We start from the raw sequence: 15722 nt of genomic DNA, 5'->3' as shown, positions 1-15722 counted from the left end.
GGCCAGGTTCGAGCCCCGCTCGACAGAAATGTGGAAGTGAATCCCGCTCATCCTGCAGCCGGCCACGCTTACTCACACTCACTTACACTCACTCACTGTCACTCACTGGTGGTGATGTCACCACAACGCTTGTGCCAGGCTATGTGCACTTTGAGGCCACGGGAAGTGTAGAATGCCCACTGGCAGGAGGTCACGGGGCAGACCCAGATTCCACAGGTCGACTGACTGAGATGAATGACTGATGCACCACCTGTTTCCCCTACTGTGCCAACTTGCTGTGCTTTAGCCACCCGGCGCTCCGCTCGTTGTTGTGAGCGTCGCTCCTCCGCCCTCCGTTGTTGTTGGAGGGCGACTGCCTCCAACTGCCCAGTAGCATCCTTCACGAGCCTCCTCCACAGAGGCCGATCTTGACACCGCTGGTACCAGTCATCGGCAAGTCCACTCAGCTCCACGTCCTCCTGTACCACATCACTCTATCTCTTCTCTAGCCCGTGCCACGCCCGTCTGGCCCCCTCGATCCGGCTGAACAAAAGCTGTTTAGGCATGCGGTGGCTGGGCATGCGGGCTACATGGCCCAGCCAACGCAGCCTTGCCTGCCGGAGGAGCTCACCGATGGGACTTTACCCAGATCGTTCAAGGATTTGTGAGCTCCTCACACAATGCAGCCTGTAGGTTAAACCCTGGATGGATCGTAGGCAGGCCAGCCTAAATGTTTCTAACCGGTGAAGATGTTCCATTAGGGGGATCCACGTTTCGCAAGCATCTCACACACACTCACTCTCACTCACACACACTCACTCTGACACGTACTTAGCACAAAAACACAAATTCCTCCTAGAGCCTTAACAGACGGTTGGGGCAAGTGCTGTTAGCAAGCTCTCAAGAGACAAAGACACACGCACACACACTCACCCTCTCACCTTTTCACAGATACTCATTCAGAGACACACACACACACAACAATGACAAAGGTGCCCACATAGCCTTTAACAGACTGTTGGGGCAAGTGGTGTAGTGTGTAACTAGTGGTGATGAGGCACACCCTGCCGCGTGCCGTGGTGCAGGACTCGCCGGACGTGCGTGCGCTGGACTCGGTCTCCTTCGCCGTGGGGCCCGGGGAGCTCGTCGCCATCATCGGCCCCGTGGGGGCAGGAAAGGTCGGGGGGGGGGCGAGGGGAGGGGGGGGCGAGGGGAGGGGGGGGCGGGTGGAGGGGGGGGGCGGGGGGAGGGGGGGGCGGGTGGAATGGGGGGGGGGTGGCGGGGTGGGAGGGGGTGTTGACAATGTGGGGGGCGGGGGAGAGGGGTGGCAATGTGGGGGAGGCAGTGGGGGGAGGGGGCGGATGGCAATGTGGGGGCGGGGGGGGGGCGGCAGGATGGGGGGGGTGTGGGATGGGCAGCAAGGCGTGTGCCGTGCCGGCCTTCATAGGAGCCACTCGCTAGCAGCGCTTGCCCCAACAGCCTCTTGACGGCTGTACGGGGGGGGTCTTTGTCTTTGTACCTGTGTGTGTGTGTGTGTACCTGTGTGTGTGAGTGTGTGTGTGTACCTGTGTGTGTGAGTGTGTACCTGTGTGTGTGTGTACCTGTGTGTGTGTACCTGTGTGTGTGTACCTGTGTGTGTGTGTGTGTACCTGTGTGTGTACCTGTGTGTGTGTGTGTGTACCTGTGTGTGTGTGTGTGTATCTGTGTGTGTGTACGTGTGTGTGTGTGTGAGTGTACCTGTGTGTGTGTGTGTGTGGGGAGCCGTGGCGGAGCAGTCAGTTGGTCACCCGCCCACCGCGGCCCCTGCATCCCTCTCACGGCTCCGCCTGGGACCCCTTTGCCTTTGCCTCTGTCCTGCAGTCGTCCCTGCTGAGCGCCCTGCTGGGCGAGCTGCCGTGCTCGCTGGGCCGCGTGCGGGCGCGAGGCCGCGTGGCCTACGCCTGCCAGCAGCCCTGGGTGTTCCCCGACACGGTGCGGCAGAACATCGTGTTCGGGGCGGCCTACGAGCGCGCGCGCTACGAGCGCGTCGTGCGCGCCTGCTCCCTGCGCAAGGTGCGGCCATAGCCACAACACGGTGACCCCTGCGTGACCCCTGCGTGACCCCTCCCATGTGATCCCCCCCCATGTGACTCGCCCATGTGACCCCCACATGAGCGTGCAGGATTTTGAGATGATGTCCGAGGGAGACTTGACCCTCATCGGAGACCGTGGGGTCACGCTGAGTGGTGGACAGAAAGCGCGCATTAACCTCGCCCGGTGAGGCTCACTTGCTCACCCGCTCACCTGCTCACCAATTCGCTTACCCATTCACCAACTCATTCACCTGCTCGCTCACACGCTCACCTGCTCACTCGCCCACTCACCCGCTGTCTTATCCGCTGACTCACCCACTGACGCACCCGATCACTCACTCACTAGCTCACTTGGTAACCTACTCGCTCACCCACATGCTCACTCACTCACTCGGCAACCTACTCACTCACCCACTCACCAACTCGCCGACTCGCTCACTCACTCACTTGCCCCCTCGCTCACTCAGCAACCTACTCACTGGTTGTGACTGTGGCTGTGTGGTTGTGTGGTTGTGATTGTGGTTGTGTGGTTGTGGTTGTGTGTTTAAACTGTGATTGTATGGTCGTGACTGTGGTTGTGTGGTTGTGCGGTTGTTGCTGTGTGGTTGTCACCGTGGTTGTGTGGTCACCGTGGTTGTGTGGTTGTCCTAGTGGTTGTGTGGTTGTTGCTGTGTGGTTGTGTGGTTGTCACCGTGGTTGTGTTGTTGTGTTGCTGTGTGGTTGTGGGGTTGTTCTAGTGGTTGTGTGGTTGTTGCTCTGTGGTTGTGTGGTTGTCACCGTTGTTGTGTGGTTGTGGTTGTGCGGTTGTTGCTGTGTGGTTGTGTGGTTGTCACCGTGGTTGTGTGGTTGTTGCTGTGTGGTTGTGTGGTTGTGTGGTTGTTGCTGTGTGGTTGTGTGGTTGTGTTGTTGTGTGGTTGTTGCGTTGTGGTTGTGTGGTTGTCACCGTGGTTGTGTGGTTGTGGTTGTGCGGTTGTTGCTGTGTGGTTGTGTGGTTGTCACCGTGGTTGTGTGGTTGTCACCGTGGTTGTGTTGTTGTGTGGTTGTTGTGGTTGTTGTGTTGTGGTTGTTGTGTTGTGGTTGTTGTGGTTGTGTAGTTGTTGCGTTGTGGTTGTGTGGTTGCCCAGGGCGGTTTACCAGGATGCTGATCTCTACCTCCTGGACGATCCGCTGAGCGCCGTCGACGCAGAAGTTGGGAGAGCGCTCTTTGAGAAGTGAGGCTCAACGTCACCACGTCGCCACGTCACCAGGTCACGGGGTCACCAGGTCACCAGGTCACAGGTCGCTGGGTCACGGGTCACCGGATCGCCAGGTCACAGGTCACGGGTCGCTGGGTCACCAGGTCACCTCATCACCACGTTACCAATTACCAGGTTACCAGGTCACGAAATCACCTGTGACTGTTATCTGAAACGGTCCTGGGTCTCCCCTAGGTCGACTCAGCCTCAATTGAGTACGTGGTGCGGTGTGTAAACACCGCCACCGGGGAGACAAAGGCCACGCCGGCCTTCGAAGGTGCCGCTACTCGCGAACAGCACTTTGCCACAGCAGCCTGTGAAGGCTACACGGGGGACCTTTGCTTGTGCGCCTGCAGGTGCATCTGCGGCGTGCTCCAGGACAAGCCCCGTGTGCTCGTCACACACCAGCTGCAGTTCCTGCAGGAGGCCACTCACATCATCGTGCTCAAGGAGGTGAGCGGCACCACGAGGAGGGGGAGGGGGGAGGGGGGAGGAGGGGTGCAACACTCAGCCACCCACACGTGGGCGAGGTCGTGGTGCTGGCCACACCACTCCCCTCGTGTGCCGTGCCGGCCTTCATAGCTGCTGCTACTCGCTAACAGCACTTGCCCCAACAATCTGTTAAGGCTATACGGGGAACATTTGTGTGTGTGTCTTTGTTAATTGTATGGGATGACTGGCAGATGCACCAGCTGTGCTCCTCACTGTGCCAACTCACGAAATTTTAGCCGCCCGGTGCTCGCTCGTTGTTGTGAGCGTCGCCCCTCCGCCCTCCGTTGTTGTTGGAGGGCGACTGCCTCCAACTGCCCAGTAGCGTCCTTCACGAGCCTCCTCCTCAGAGGCCGATCTTGACACCGCTGGTACCAGTCATCGGCAAGTCCACTCAGCTCCACGTCCTCCTGTACCACATCACTCCATCACTTCTCTAGCCCGTGCCATGCCCGTTTAGTCCCCTCGATCCGGCCAAACAAAAGCTGTTTAGGCATGCAGTGGCTGGGCATGCGGGCTACATGACCCAGCCAACGCAGCCTTGCCTGCCGGAGGAGCTCACCGATGGGACTTTGTCCAGATCTTTTAACGATCTGTAAGCTCCTCACACAGCCTGGTGGTTAAACCCAGGGTGTATTGTAGGCAGGCCAGCCTGAGTGTTGCAAACCAGCGCAGATATTCCATAAGAGGGCTCCGCGTTTTGTAAGCACAGGGAAGGGAGGGCATGACTGGCCGAGAAGACCCAGAGAATCTGGTCAGCGAAGTCTTAACAAAGTCGGAGGCAGTCGTCCCCCAACAGCAGTGAGTGGGCACAGTGGGGGGCACGGCTGGTGCATCTGCCAGTCATCCCAATCAGTCAGCCCAGGGCACCTGGGTCTGTCCCGTTTCTCAAATAAAATTGCATACATGCACAGTTTGTGTGTATGTTGAACTTCTTTCACAACGTACGTAGCCCACTGTGCTGACCAACGTAAAAGAGACTTTTTTAAGTTACCAGATAAGGCAATTACAAGTGCCAGCTCGGCTAAGCGGCTTATCGTCGTGTGGAAATGTGCAGCGGCCACGTGTGATGTCGATTCACAATGTAGAGCGGACATCTGGAGGACCTGGATAACAAAATCCATGCGACCATGGGGAGAGAGACACACAAACGCCAAATATACAGGCATCGGGGTCGGGATTGAACCCACGCCCTCCTGTATGCCAGGCAAGGTAGTTAACATCTCCTAGTCACCGTGGCACACCTGCACCTAGCCTGGCACAGCAGTCAACCCACGGCACCTGCGTCTATCCCGTGACCTCCGCCTGCCAGCAACAGCGGAGAGCCTTCCGTACTTCACGTGACGGCCTCAAGGTGCACCTAGCCTGGCACAAAGCCCCGTGGCGGCAGCCGTTGTCGTCGTCATTGTTGCTATGCGGTTATCCCATGGCGGTGACGGTTGCCATGGTTGTTGTTGCTACGCAGTTGTCCCACGGTGGTGACGGTTGCCGTGGTTGTTGCTATGCGGTTGTCGCACGGAGGTGACGGTTGCCATGGTTGTTGTTGCTACGCGGTTTTTCCACGGCGGTGACGGTTGCCGTGGTTGCGGTGCCGGTTGTCAGGGCCACGTGACAGCGCGCGGCACGTTCTCCGAGCTCCTCCGCTCGGGCGTCGACTTCACGACGCTCCTCCGCCACGACGACCACGAGGAGCCCGACGACATCGTCCCTGGCGACCATCGCCACGGCAACTCCAAGCGCACCCTCTCCTCGGCGACCAGCGACTCCAGCATTGTCTCCGATGGCAAGGTGCGGAGCGAGACGGTTATCGTGGTAACGGTTACCATGGAAACTGGTTATCGTGTCTCTCAGTTACAGCGTTACCCTGTTACCATGTGACCTGGTTACCGTGTTATCTGATTGACGTGTTATCTGGTACACCAGGAATGGATGAGTGGTTATCATGTCCCCTCGTTGCTGTGTTACCTGGTTACCATATCTCCTGGTTGTGTTCGTCTACCCGTTGCCACGATGCCAGTAACCATGGTGACCAGGAGGGTGTGTTGTTTAGTTTGCCCACGAGAGCTCCGGGTGACACTTGTGCCCGTCCCGTTGGTTCTGCGTCTCGCCGGTTGCCATAACGCTCGGTTGCCGTGACGTCCCGTTGCCGTGGTGATCAGGAGGAGGGGGGTACCGGTGGGCGTGATGGAGGAGCACCGCGCCCAAGGCAACGTGGACTTCTCGGTGTACAAGCGCTACTTCAGGGCCGGCGCCAGCATCGCCATGCTCCTCCTACTGCTGGTGGTCAACGTGGGCGCCACGGTGAGGGGTCACCAGGTCACCGTGTCTCCCGGTTACCGCGTGTCCCGGTTGCCGTGACGTCCGGTTGCCGTGACGTCTGGTTGCTGTGATGGCTGGTTACCGTATCTATCGGTTGCCGTGTCTCCCGGTTACCGTGTGTCCCGGTTGCCGTGTGTCCCGGTTGCCGTGTGTCCCGGTTGCTGTGTCTCCCAGGGAGGTGACGGGTGGGGTTTCCTTAGCGACGCTCATCGCTGCTGGGCGGGGGCTCGTAGGGGGTTTCCAGCCTTCGGTCCGGCGCCAGTTTCAAATGCGCTCAGGTGATGGACCCGGCTAAACAGGCATCAGTTACAGTTCTGTCCATCGCGCCTCGGTGGCTAGGAGATGTTAACTACCTCGCCTGGTATACAGGAGGTCGTGGGTTCAATCCCAACCCTGGCGCCTGCTGCTGTATATTTGGAGTTTGTGTGTCTCTGTCTTTCTCTCCCAGTGGCCATGTGGATTTTTCACCGGGTCCTCTGGTTTTTCTCTTCCACGTTTAGAATCAACATCACCACGCGTTTAGAGTAATGTAACTGCCGCTAGCGACTTCCACGTGATGATGATGATGGTGGTGAAGCCCCTTCGTCGAGCGATGATTTGTGATTGCCAGGTCGCTTCTGAGTGGGTCCTTACCTGGTAAAAAAAAAACTTCATTGCCTCGATCAACAAATGGCCCCAGCTGTATCGGATCGCGTGTGTGTGTGCATGTTAATGGCTAGGTCATGTAGCCCGCATATCCAGCCACCGCATGCCTCAACAGAATTTTGTTCGGCCGGATAGAGGGGGCTAAATGGGCGCGGCAGGGGCTGGAGAAGAAATGGAGTGATGTGGTACAGGAGGACGTGGAGCTGAGTGGACTTGCCGATGACCGGTACCAGCGGTGTCAAGATCGGCCTCTGTGGAGGAGGCTCGTGAAGGACGCTACTGGGCAGTTGGAGGCAGTCGCCCTCCAACAACAACGGAGGGCGGAGGAGCGACGCTCACAACAACGAGCGGAGCGCCGGGTGGCTAAAATACAGCAAGTTGGCACAGTAGGGGGCACAGGTGGTGCATCGGCCAGTCATCTCAGTCTGGCCGATGCACCACCTGGATCTGTCCCGTGACCTCTTGCCACCGGGCCTTCAACACTTCACGTAGCCTTAACGTGCACATAGCCTGGCACAAGCGTCGTGGTGACATCACCGCCACTTAGTGGCGAATGCCGGTTGTTGTTGTTGTTGGGGAGTGGTGGTGCAGTGCGCTACGAACCCGGCGACCGGAGTTCGATTCCCGCTCACGGCCACCAACACCAGTGACAATTATCCGAACCAGTTCTGGGCCTCCCCTAGGTCCGCTCAGCCTCAAATAAAAACCTGGTGCGGTGTGTAAACATCGCCAATGGGGAGGCGGCCGGACGTGGTGCTGGCCACCCACCCCCTCGTGTTCCGTGCTGACCTTAACAGGTGCTTGCTAACTGCACTTGCCGCAACAGTCTGTTAAGGCTATGCGGGGGAGCTTTGTTTCGGTCAGAGTGTGAGTGTCTGTCCGTCTTTGTCTCCCCAGGTTCTCTACGTGTTGCAGGACTGGTGGCTCTCCTACTGGTCTGTCGCAATTCAACACGCGCTCAGCACACACGCAAACAAAGACAAAGATCCCCCGTGTAGCCTTAACAGACTGTTGGGGCAAGTGCTGTTAGCGAGCAGCTATGAAGCCTGGCACGGCACACGAGGGGGTGGGTGGCCAGCACCACGCCTGGCCGCCTTTGTCTCCCTAGTGGCGATTTTTACACACCGCATCAGGTACTCGTTTGAGCCTGAGTCGACCTAGGGGAGGCCCAGGACCGGTTCAGACAATCGTCACCGGGTGTTGGCCGTGAGCGGGAATAGAACTCGGGTCGCCGGGTTCGTAGCGCAGCGCGCTAACCGCAACACACGCGCGCTCACACATTTCTGTCTGAGCTGACCTAGGCATGTCCCGCGCGCGTGCGGGGTGCAGGGCGACGCAGCAGGAGGTGGTGATGAAGTGGAACGCGACGGGGACCCTGAACGAGACTGCGGGGCCCCAGCCGGACCCCCTCGACCTCTCCTACTACATCGGGATATACGCGGGTCGGTCCATCTCACGCTCAGCTGGAGGGGTGTAGGTTGCGGGGGGGGGGGCTATGGTGGGCGAGTCCATTACACTCCCACGGAGGTGGGGGTATTTGATCGGTCTGTGCATTATGATTGTGTGTGTGGGTCAGTCCATCTCACAGACAGGGAGGGAGGGGGGGGGTTACGAGGGGGGTTATGTAAATGTATTGGTCAGATGTAGGTGTGACGGCACGGTGTGACGGTGCAGGTGTGATGGCACGGTGTGACGGTGTAGGTGTGATGGCACGGTGTGACGGCACGGTGTGACGGTGCAGGTGTGATGGCACGGTGTGACGGTGTAGGTGTGACGGCACGGTGTGACGGTGCAGGTGTGATGGCACGGTGTGACGGTGTAGGTGTGATGGCACGGTGTGACGGCACGGTGTGACGGTGCAGGTGTGATGGCACGGTGTGACGGTGTAGGTGTGATGGCACGGTGTGACGGTGTAGGTGTGATGGCACGGTGTGACGGCACGGTGTGACGGTGCAGGTGTGATGGCACGGTGTGACGGTGTAGGTGTGATGGCACGGTGTGACGGCACGGTGTGACGGTGCAGGTGTGATGGCACGGTGTGACGGTGTAGGTGTGATGGCACGGTGTGATGGCACGGTGTGACGGTGCAGGTGTGATGGCACGGTGTGACGGTGTAGGTGTGATGGCACGGTGTGACGGCACGGTGTGACGGTGCAGGTGTGACGCTGGGCGTGGTGCTGCTGGGGATGGCCCGCTGCCTGCTGTTCCTCAAGGTGCTGGTGACGTCGTCGCGAGTGCTGCACAACCGCATGTTCTCCTCCGTGCTGCGTGCCCCCGTCTACTTTTACGACGTCAACCCCATCGGTGAGGCCGCCGCCGCCACCGTGGCGCCACCACTCGCCTCGCCGGCCACGCGAGAGAGACGCCGCCTGTCCGTCTCTACATCCGTTCATCGTTCTGTTCTTCCGACTATCCATTCATTTGTTCTTTTTATCTCTCCGTCCGTTCCTCTGTCTGTCTGTTCATCTGTCCGTCTCTTCATCGTTCTGTTCGTTCTTTTTCTTTTCTCTCCACCTGAAGATAGACCGCTTGTGTTGCGGTCGAAACGTCGTGGGTTTTTTGCTGTTCATTTAGATTTTTGTTTTCTATCTACGTGACTTTACCGAAAGAACCAAGAATACGTTCTGTTCATCTCTCTGTTCATCTGTCTGTTCATCTGTCTGTCTGTTCATCTATCTGTCCATCTGTCCTTCCATTCATCTGACTGTACATCTGTCTGTTCATCTGTCTGTCCGTTCATCTGTTAGTCTGTCTGTTTTGTCCATGTGTCTGTCGGCTGATGTGGTGATGGTGTGATGTGGATGATGTAGTGATGTGGTGTGTGCATGATTATTTGTCATGTAGGGTTGTAGATGGTGATGGTGGTGATGTGTTGATGGTGGTGATGATGGTGGTGATGATGGTGGTGGTGATGGTGATGGCGGTGGTCGTCATGGTGATGATGGTGGTGGTGGTGATGGTGGTAATGTGGTGATGGTGGTGATGGTGGTGATGATGGTGTTGGTGATAATGGTGATGGCGTTGATGGTGATGGGGGTGATGCTGGTGGTGATGATGGTGTTGGTGGTGATGGTGATGATGGTGGTGATGGTGGTGATGTGGTGATGTGGTGATGGTGGTGATGGCGGTGATGGTGATGATGGTGGTGATGGTGGTGATGTGGTGATGTGGTGATGATGGTGTTGGTGGTGATGGTGATGATGGTGGTGATGGTGGTGATGTGGTGATGTGGTGATGGTGGTGATGGCGGTGATGGTGATGATGGTGGTGATGGTGGTGATGTGGTGATGTGGTGATGATGGTGTTGGTGATAATGGTGATGATGGTGGTGATGTGGTGATGGTGGTGATGGTGGTGGTGATGTCGATGGCAGGACGGGTGCTCAACCGCTTCTCCAAGGACATTGGGCAGATGGACGACCTCCTCCCCATCACCTTCCTCGACTTTGCGCAGGTGAGGGTGAGCCTGACATCACCGTGACGGCGATGGTGGACGGTGATGGTAGCGCCGGCGGTGATGATGGTAGCGGTGGTGTAGCGGTTAGCGCGCTGACGATTATGTGAACTGGGCCTCCCCTCAGTCGACTCAGCCTCAAATGAGTACCTGGTGCGGTGTGTAAACATCGTCACCGGGGAGACAAAGGCGGCCGGGCGTGGTGCTGGCCACCCACCCCTCGTGTGCCGTGCCGGCTTTCATAGGTGCTGCTACTCGCTAACAGCACTTGCCCCAACGGTCCCTGCACACACACACACAGAGTCTATCCAGGCTATGGGGGGGGGGGGGGTCTTTGGTGGTGATGATGGTCGTGTGTAGATGGAGATGTGGTGATGTGGTGGTAGTAAAATGGTAGTGATGGTCGTGGTGATGGTTTATGATGGTGGTGACAGTGACGGTGGTGATGATGGTGGTGGTTGTGGTGATGATGATTTTACACACGTGCGCTGAACTTCTTTCGCACCGTACGTAGCCAACCGTGCTAATCGGAGATGGTGGTGGTGGTGGTCATGATGGTGGTGATCATCACGGTGGTTGTTATAGTGACGATGGTGGTGACGGTGATGGTGGTGATGACGATGGCGGTTGTGATGGCGATGATGATGGTGGTGGCCGTGGTGATCGTGGCGACGATCGCGATCGTGACGACTGCTATGACGACGATAGCGACGACGTTTGTACCTCGTCGACATATCAACACCCCCCCCCCCCGTGCCCCCCCCCCAGACGTCCCTGCAGATCGTGGGTGCGATGAGCGTGGCGGTGGGCGTCGTGCCCTGGGTCATGATCCCCGTCGTTCCGCTCCTCATCGTTTTCTTCCTACTGCGCCGCTACTACCTCCTGACCGCGCGCAACATCAAGAGGCTCGAGGCCACCGGTGAGGAGGAGGTGGTGAGGAGGTGGTGAGGAGGTGGTGAGGAGGTGGTGAGGAGGTGGTGAGGAGGTGGTGAGGAGGTGGTGAGGAGGTGGTGAGGAGGTGGTGAGGAGGTGCCGCACCTCCCCATCGGCATCTCCGCGTGTCTCCGCGTGTCTCCCCGTGTCCCCCCATGTCCTCACGTGTCTCCCCATGTCTCCCCTTGTCTCCCCGTGTCTTCCCGTGTCTTCCCGTGTCCCCCCGTGTCCCCCTGTGTTTCCCCGTGTCCCCACGTGTCCCCACGTGTCTCCCCGTGTCTCCCCGTGTCTTCCCGTGTCTTCCCGTGTCCCCCCGTGTCCCCCTGTGTTTCCCCGTGTCCCCACGTGTCCCCACGTGTCTCCCCGTGTCTCCGCGTGTCTCCGCGTGTCCCCACGTGTCCCCACGTGTCTCCCCGTGTCTCCCCGTGTCTCCACGTGTCTCTACGAGCTCGTGCTCTTTACGTTTGTCCCCGTGCCCCTCGTGCCCCCCGTGCCCCCCGTGCCCCCCCCCCCCCCAGCGAGGAGCCCCGTGTTCTCCCACCTGTCGTCGTCGCTGCAGGGTCTCCCCGTGGTGCGCGCCTTCCACGTGCAGAGGCACTTCCAGAGCACCTTCGACTCCCTGCAGGACGTGCACACCGGTGAGCGCTCGCCGCCACACTCACCCACTCACCACCACGCTCACCGCCACACTCACCCACTCACCACCACGCTCGCCGCCACACTCACCCACTCACCACCACGCTCACCGCCACGCTCACCACTCGCCGCCACGCTCATCCACTAACTACTACACTCACCCACTCACCGCCACGCTCACCGCCACACTCACCCACTAACTACTACACTCACCCACTCACTACCACGCTCACCACCACACTCACCTGCTCACTGCCACGCTCACTGCCACGCTCACCGCCACACTCACCGCTGCGCTCACCCACTCACTACCACGCTCCCCGCCACGCTCACCCACTCACTACCACGCTCACCCACTCACTACCACGCTCACCGCCACGCTCACCCACTCACTACCACGCTCACCCACTCACTACCACGCTCACCGCCACGCTCACCCACTCACTACCACGCTCACCCACTCACTACCACGCTCACCGCCACGCTCACCCACTCACTACCACGCTCACCCACTCACTACCACGCTCACCGCCACGCTCACCCACTCACTACCACGCTCACCGTCGCACTCACTGTCATACTCACCCACTTTCTACCACGCTCACTGACACATTTACCCACTCACTACCACGCTCACCCACTCACGACCACACTCACCTCCACACTCACCGCCACAATCACCGCCACACTCACCACCACAATCACCACCACACTCATCACCACACTCACCCCAACTCTGTGTATGTGTGTGATCGTGCGTGTTGTGCTGTAACGATCTTCATAAGTGTTACTCGCTAACAGCACTTGCCCCAAAAGTCTGTTAAACGCTATCCGGGAGAACTTTGTCTTTGTATAGACTGGGTAGTGTGGAGCGGTGGTGCAGTGGTTAGCGCTACGCCGCGCTATGAACCCGGCGACCCGAGTTGGATTCACGCTCACGGCCAACACCAGTGACAATTACCTGAACCGGTCCTGGGCCTCCCCTAGGTCGACTCAGCTTTAAATAAGTACTAGGTGCGGTGTGTAGTAAACATCACAACCGGGGAGACAAAGGCGGCCGGGCGTGGTGCTGGCCACCCACCCCCTCGTGTGTCGTGCCGGCCTTCATAGGTGCTGCTCGCTGACAGCACTTGCCCCGACAGTGTGTGTGGGCTACACGGGGGACCTTTGTCTTGTGTGTGAGCGTAGAGGCGTGGTTCCTCTTCCTGACCACCTCCCGCTGGCTCGCCGTGAGGCTCGACCTGCTCTGCGCCGTCTTCGTCACCGCCGTCTCCTTCAGCTCCATCTTCATCTCCAGCAGTGAGCGCCGGACACACCGCGGCGCGGTTCCAATCCGGCAGGCCGCCCCGGTTAACGCCGACCGCCCTTCCGCTCCTCCCCTACAAACGACCGCCACCTCTTCTTTCCTAGCCCAGCATCACCATGCCGACACTGATACTACTCCCTGCCCCTACCACTACCCCTATCACTATCACTACCACTACCCCTACCACTACCCCTATCACTACCACTACCCCTACCACTACCCCTATCACTACCCCAACCCCTACCACTACCCCTACCACTACCCCTACCACTACCCCTACCACTACCCCTACCACTACCCCTACCACTACCCCTACCACTACCCCTATCACTACCCCTATCACTACCCCAACCCCTACCACTACCACTACCCCTATCACTACCCCTATCACTACCCCAACCCCTATCACTACCCCTATCACTACCCCAACCCCTATCACTACCCCTATCACTACTCCCTGCCCCTATCACTATCACTACCCCTACCAAACCACTCCCACCTGTGCTCCTGTCACCATAACTACACCACCACCACTTTTAACAACAACAACAACAACAGCCCCACTGTTCTTCATGATCTCAACCACTTATCGTCGTGCGTACAATTTGTCTTCATGGCTGTAATGCAGCGCCTTGGAGTGAGGCGCTGCTGCTACTTTTAACCCGCTCCACCCCCTCCACCCGCTCCACCCCCACCACCCGCTCCACCGCCTCCACCCCCTCCACCCGCTCCACCCGCTCCACCCGCTCCACCCGCTCCACCCGCTCCACTCGCTCCACCGGCTCCACCGCCTCCACCCCCTCCACCTGCTCCACCCGCTCCACCCCCTCCACCCCCTCCACCCGCTCCACCCCCTCCACCTGCTCCACCCGCTCCACCCGCTCCACCCGCTCAACCTGCTCCACCCCCTCCACCCGCTCCACCCCCTCCACCCCCTCCACCTGCTCCACCCGCTCCACCCGCTCCACCCGCTCCACTCGCTCCACCGGCTCCACCGCCTCCACCCCCTCCACCTGCTCCACCCGCTCCACCCGCTCCACCCCCTCCACCCCCTCCACCCGCTCCACCCCCTCCACCTGCTCCACCCGCTCCACCCGCTCCACCTGCTCCACCCCCTCCACCCGCTCCACCCCCTCCACCCCCTCCACCTGCACCACCCGCTCCACCCGCTCCACCCCCTCCACCCGCTCCACCCCCTCCACCCCCTCCACCCGCTCCACTCGCTCCACCCGCTCCACTCGCTCCACCCGCTCCACTCGCTCCACCGGCTCCACCGCCTCCACCCCCTCCACCTGCTCCACCCGCTCCACCCGCTCCACCCGCTCCACTCGCTCCACCGGCTCCACCGCCTCCACCCCCTCCACCTGCTCCACCCGCTCCACCCGCTCCACCCCCTCCACCCCCTCCACCCGCTCCACCCGCTCCACCCCCTCCACCTGCTCCACCCGCTCCACCCGCTCCACCCGCTCCACCTGCTCCACCCGCTCCACCCCCTCCACCCCCTCCACCTGCACCACCCGCTCCACCCGCTCCACCCCCTCTACCCGCTCCACCCCCTCCACCCGCTCCACTCGCTCCACCCGCTCCACTCGCTCCACCCGCTCCACCTGCTCCACCCGCTCCACCCGCTCCACCCGCTCCACCTGCTCCACCCGCTCCACCCCCTCCACTCGCTCCACCCGCTCCACCCGCTCCACCCGCTCCACCCCCTCCACCCGCTCCACTCGCTCCACCCGCTCCACCCGCTCCACCCGCTCCACCCCCTCCACCCCCTCCACTCGCTCCACCCCCTCCACCCCCTCCACTCGCTCCACCCCCCTCCACCCGCTCCACCCCCTCTACTCGCTCCACCCGCTCCACCCGCTGCACCCCCTCCACCCGCTCCACCCCCTCCACCCGCTCCACCCCCTCCACTCGCTCCACCCCCTCCACCCGCTCCACCCGTTCCACCCGCTCCACCCCCTCCACTCGCTCCACCCCCTCCACTCGCTCCACCCATTCCACCCGCTCCACCCGCTCCACTCGCTCCACTCGCTCCACCCGCTCCACTCGCTCCACCTCCTCCACCCGCTCCACCCGCTCCACTCGCTCCACCCGCTCCACCCCCTCCACCCGCTTCAACCGCTCCACCCGCTCCACCCGCTCCACCCCCTCCACCCGCTCCACCCGCTCCACCCGCTCCACAATTCTCGTCATCGTCACAACTCGTCACCGTGACGACCACCCCCACACCTCGTTGTGGTTATCACTTCTCGTCAACATTGCCTCTGCACGACGACTCCGTGTCTTCCAACGTCTCCCCGTGTCGCCCCCCCCCCTTCCACGTCCCCGTGTCTCCTGACGCGTCCCCACCCCGTGTGCCCCTCGTGTCTCCCCACATCTCTCCGTCTAACCGTGTCTCCCCGTGTCTCTCCTCGTGTCTCTCCCCGTGTCTCCCCCCGTGTCTCCCCGTGTCTCCCCCCGTGTCTCCCCCCGTGTCTCCCCCCGTGTCTCTCCCCGTGTCTCCCCCCGTGTCTCCCCCCGTGTCTCCCCCCGTGTCTCCCCCCGTGTCTCTCCCCGTGTCTCTCCCCGTGTCTCCCCGTGTCTCTCCGTGTCTCCCCCCGTGTCTCCCCCCGTGTCTCCCCCCGTGTCTCCCCCCGTGTCTCCCCCCGTGTC

The 15722-nt window shown here is 60.4% G+C and overlaps 1 protein-coding gene across 1 annotated transcript in view; it reads left to right on the top strand.

The window, feature by feature from the left end:
* ABCC4 (ATP binding cassette subfamily C member 4 (PEL blood group)) overlaps window positions 1-15722 on the top strand; it is a 90557-nt gene that overhangs the window by 58401 nt on the left and 16434 nt on the right. Inside the window, exons 10-23 of the mRNA XM_078618145.1 lie at window positions 1065-1157; window positions 1840-2031; window positions 2141-2235; window positions 3176-3262; window positions 3643-3739; window positions 5378-5565; window positions 5938-6076; window positions 7637-7674; window positions 8069-8181; window positions 8897-9043; window positions 10113-10192; window positions 10961-11111; window positions 11644-11763; window positions 12950-13060. Coding sequence (XP_078474271.1) covers window positions 1065-1157; window positions 1840-2031; window positions 2141-2235; window positions 3176-3262; window positions 3643-3739; window positions 5378-5565; window positions 5938-6076; window positions 7637-7674; window positions 8069-8181; window positions 8897-9043; window positions 10113-10192; window positions 10961-11111; window positions 11644-11763; window positions 12950-13060 — 1651 coding nt within the window. The remainder of the gene's footprint in view (window positions 1-1064; window positions 1158-1839; window positions 2032-2140; window positions 2236-3175; window positions 3263-3642; window positions 3740-5377; window positions 5566-5937; window positions 6077-7636; window positions 7675-8068; window positions 8182-8896; window positions 9044-10112; window positions 10193-10960; window positions 11112-11643; window positions 11764-12949; window positions 13061-15722) is intronic.

The sequence above is a fragment of the Lampetra planeri genome, chromosome 56 (genome assembly GCF_965212315.1).
Source record: "Lampetra planeri chromosome 56, kcLamPlan1.2.h2, whole genome shotgun sequence".
NCBI lineage: Eukaryota > Metazoa > Chordata > Hyperoartia > Petromyzontiformes > Petromyzontidae > Lampetra > Lampetra planeri.
Note: the sequence above shows the minus strand (reverse complement) of the source record. Positions and strands in the feature narration are given on the sequence as shown.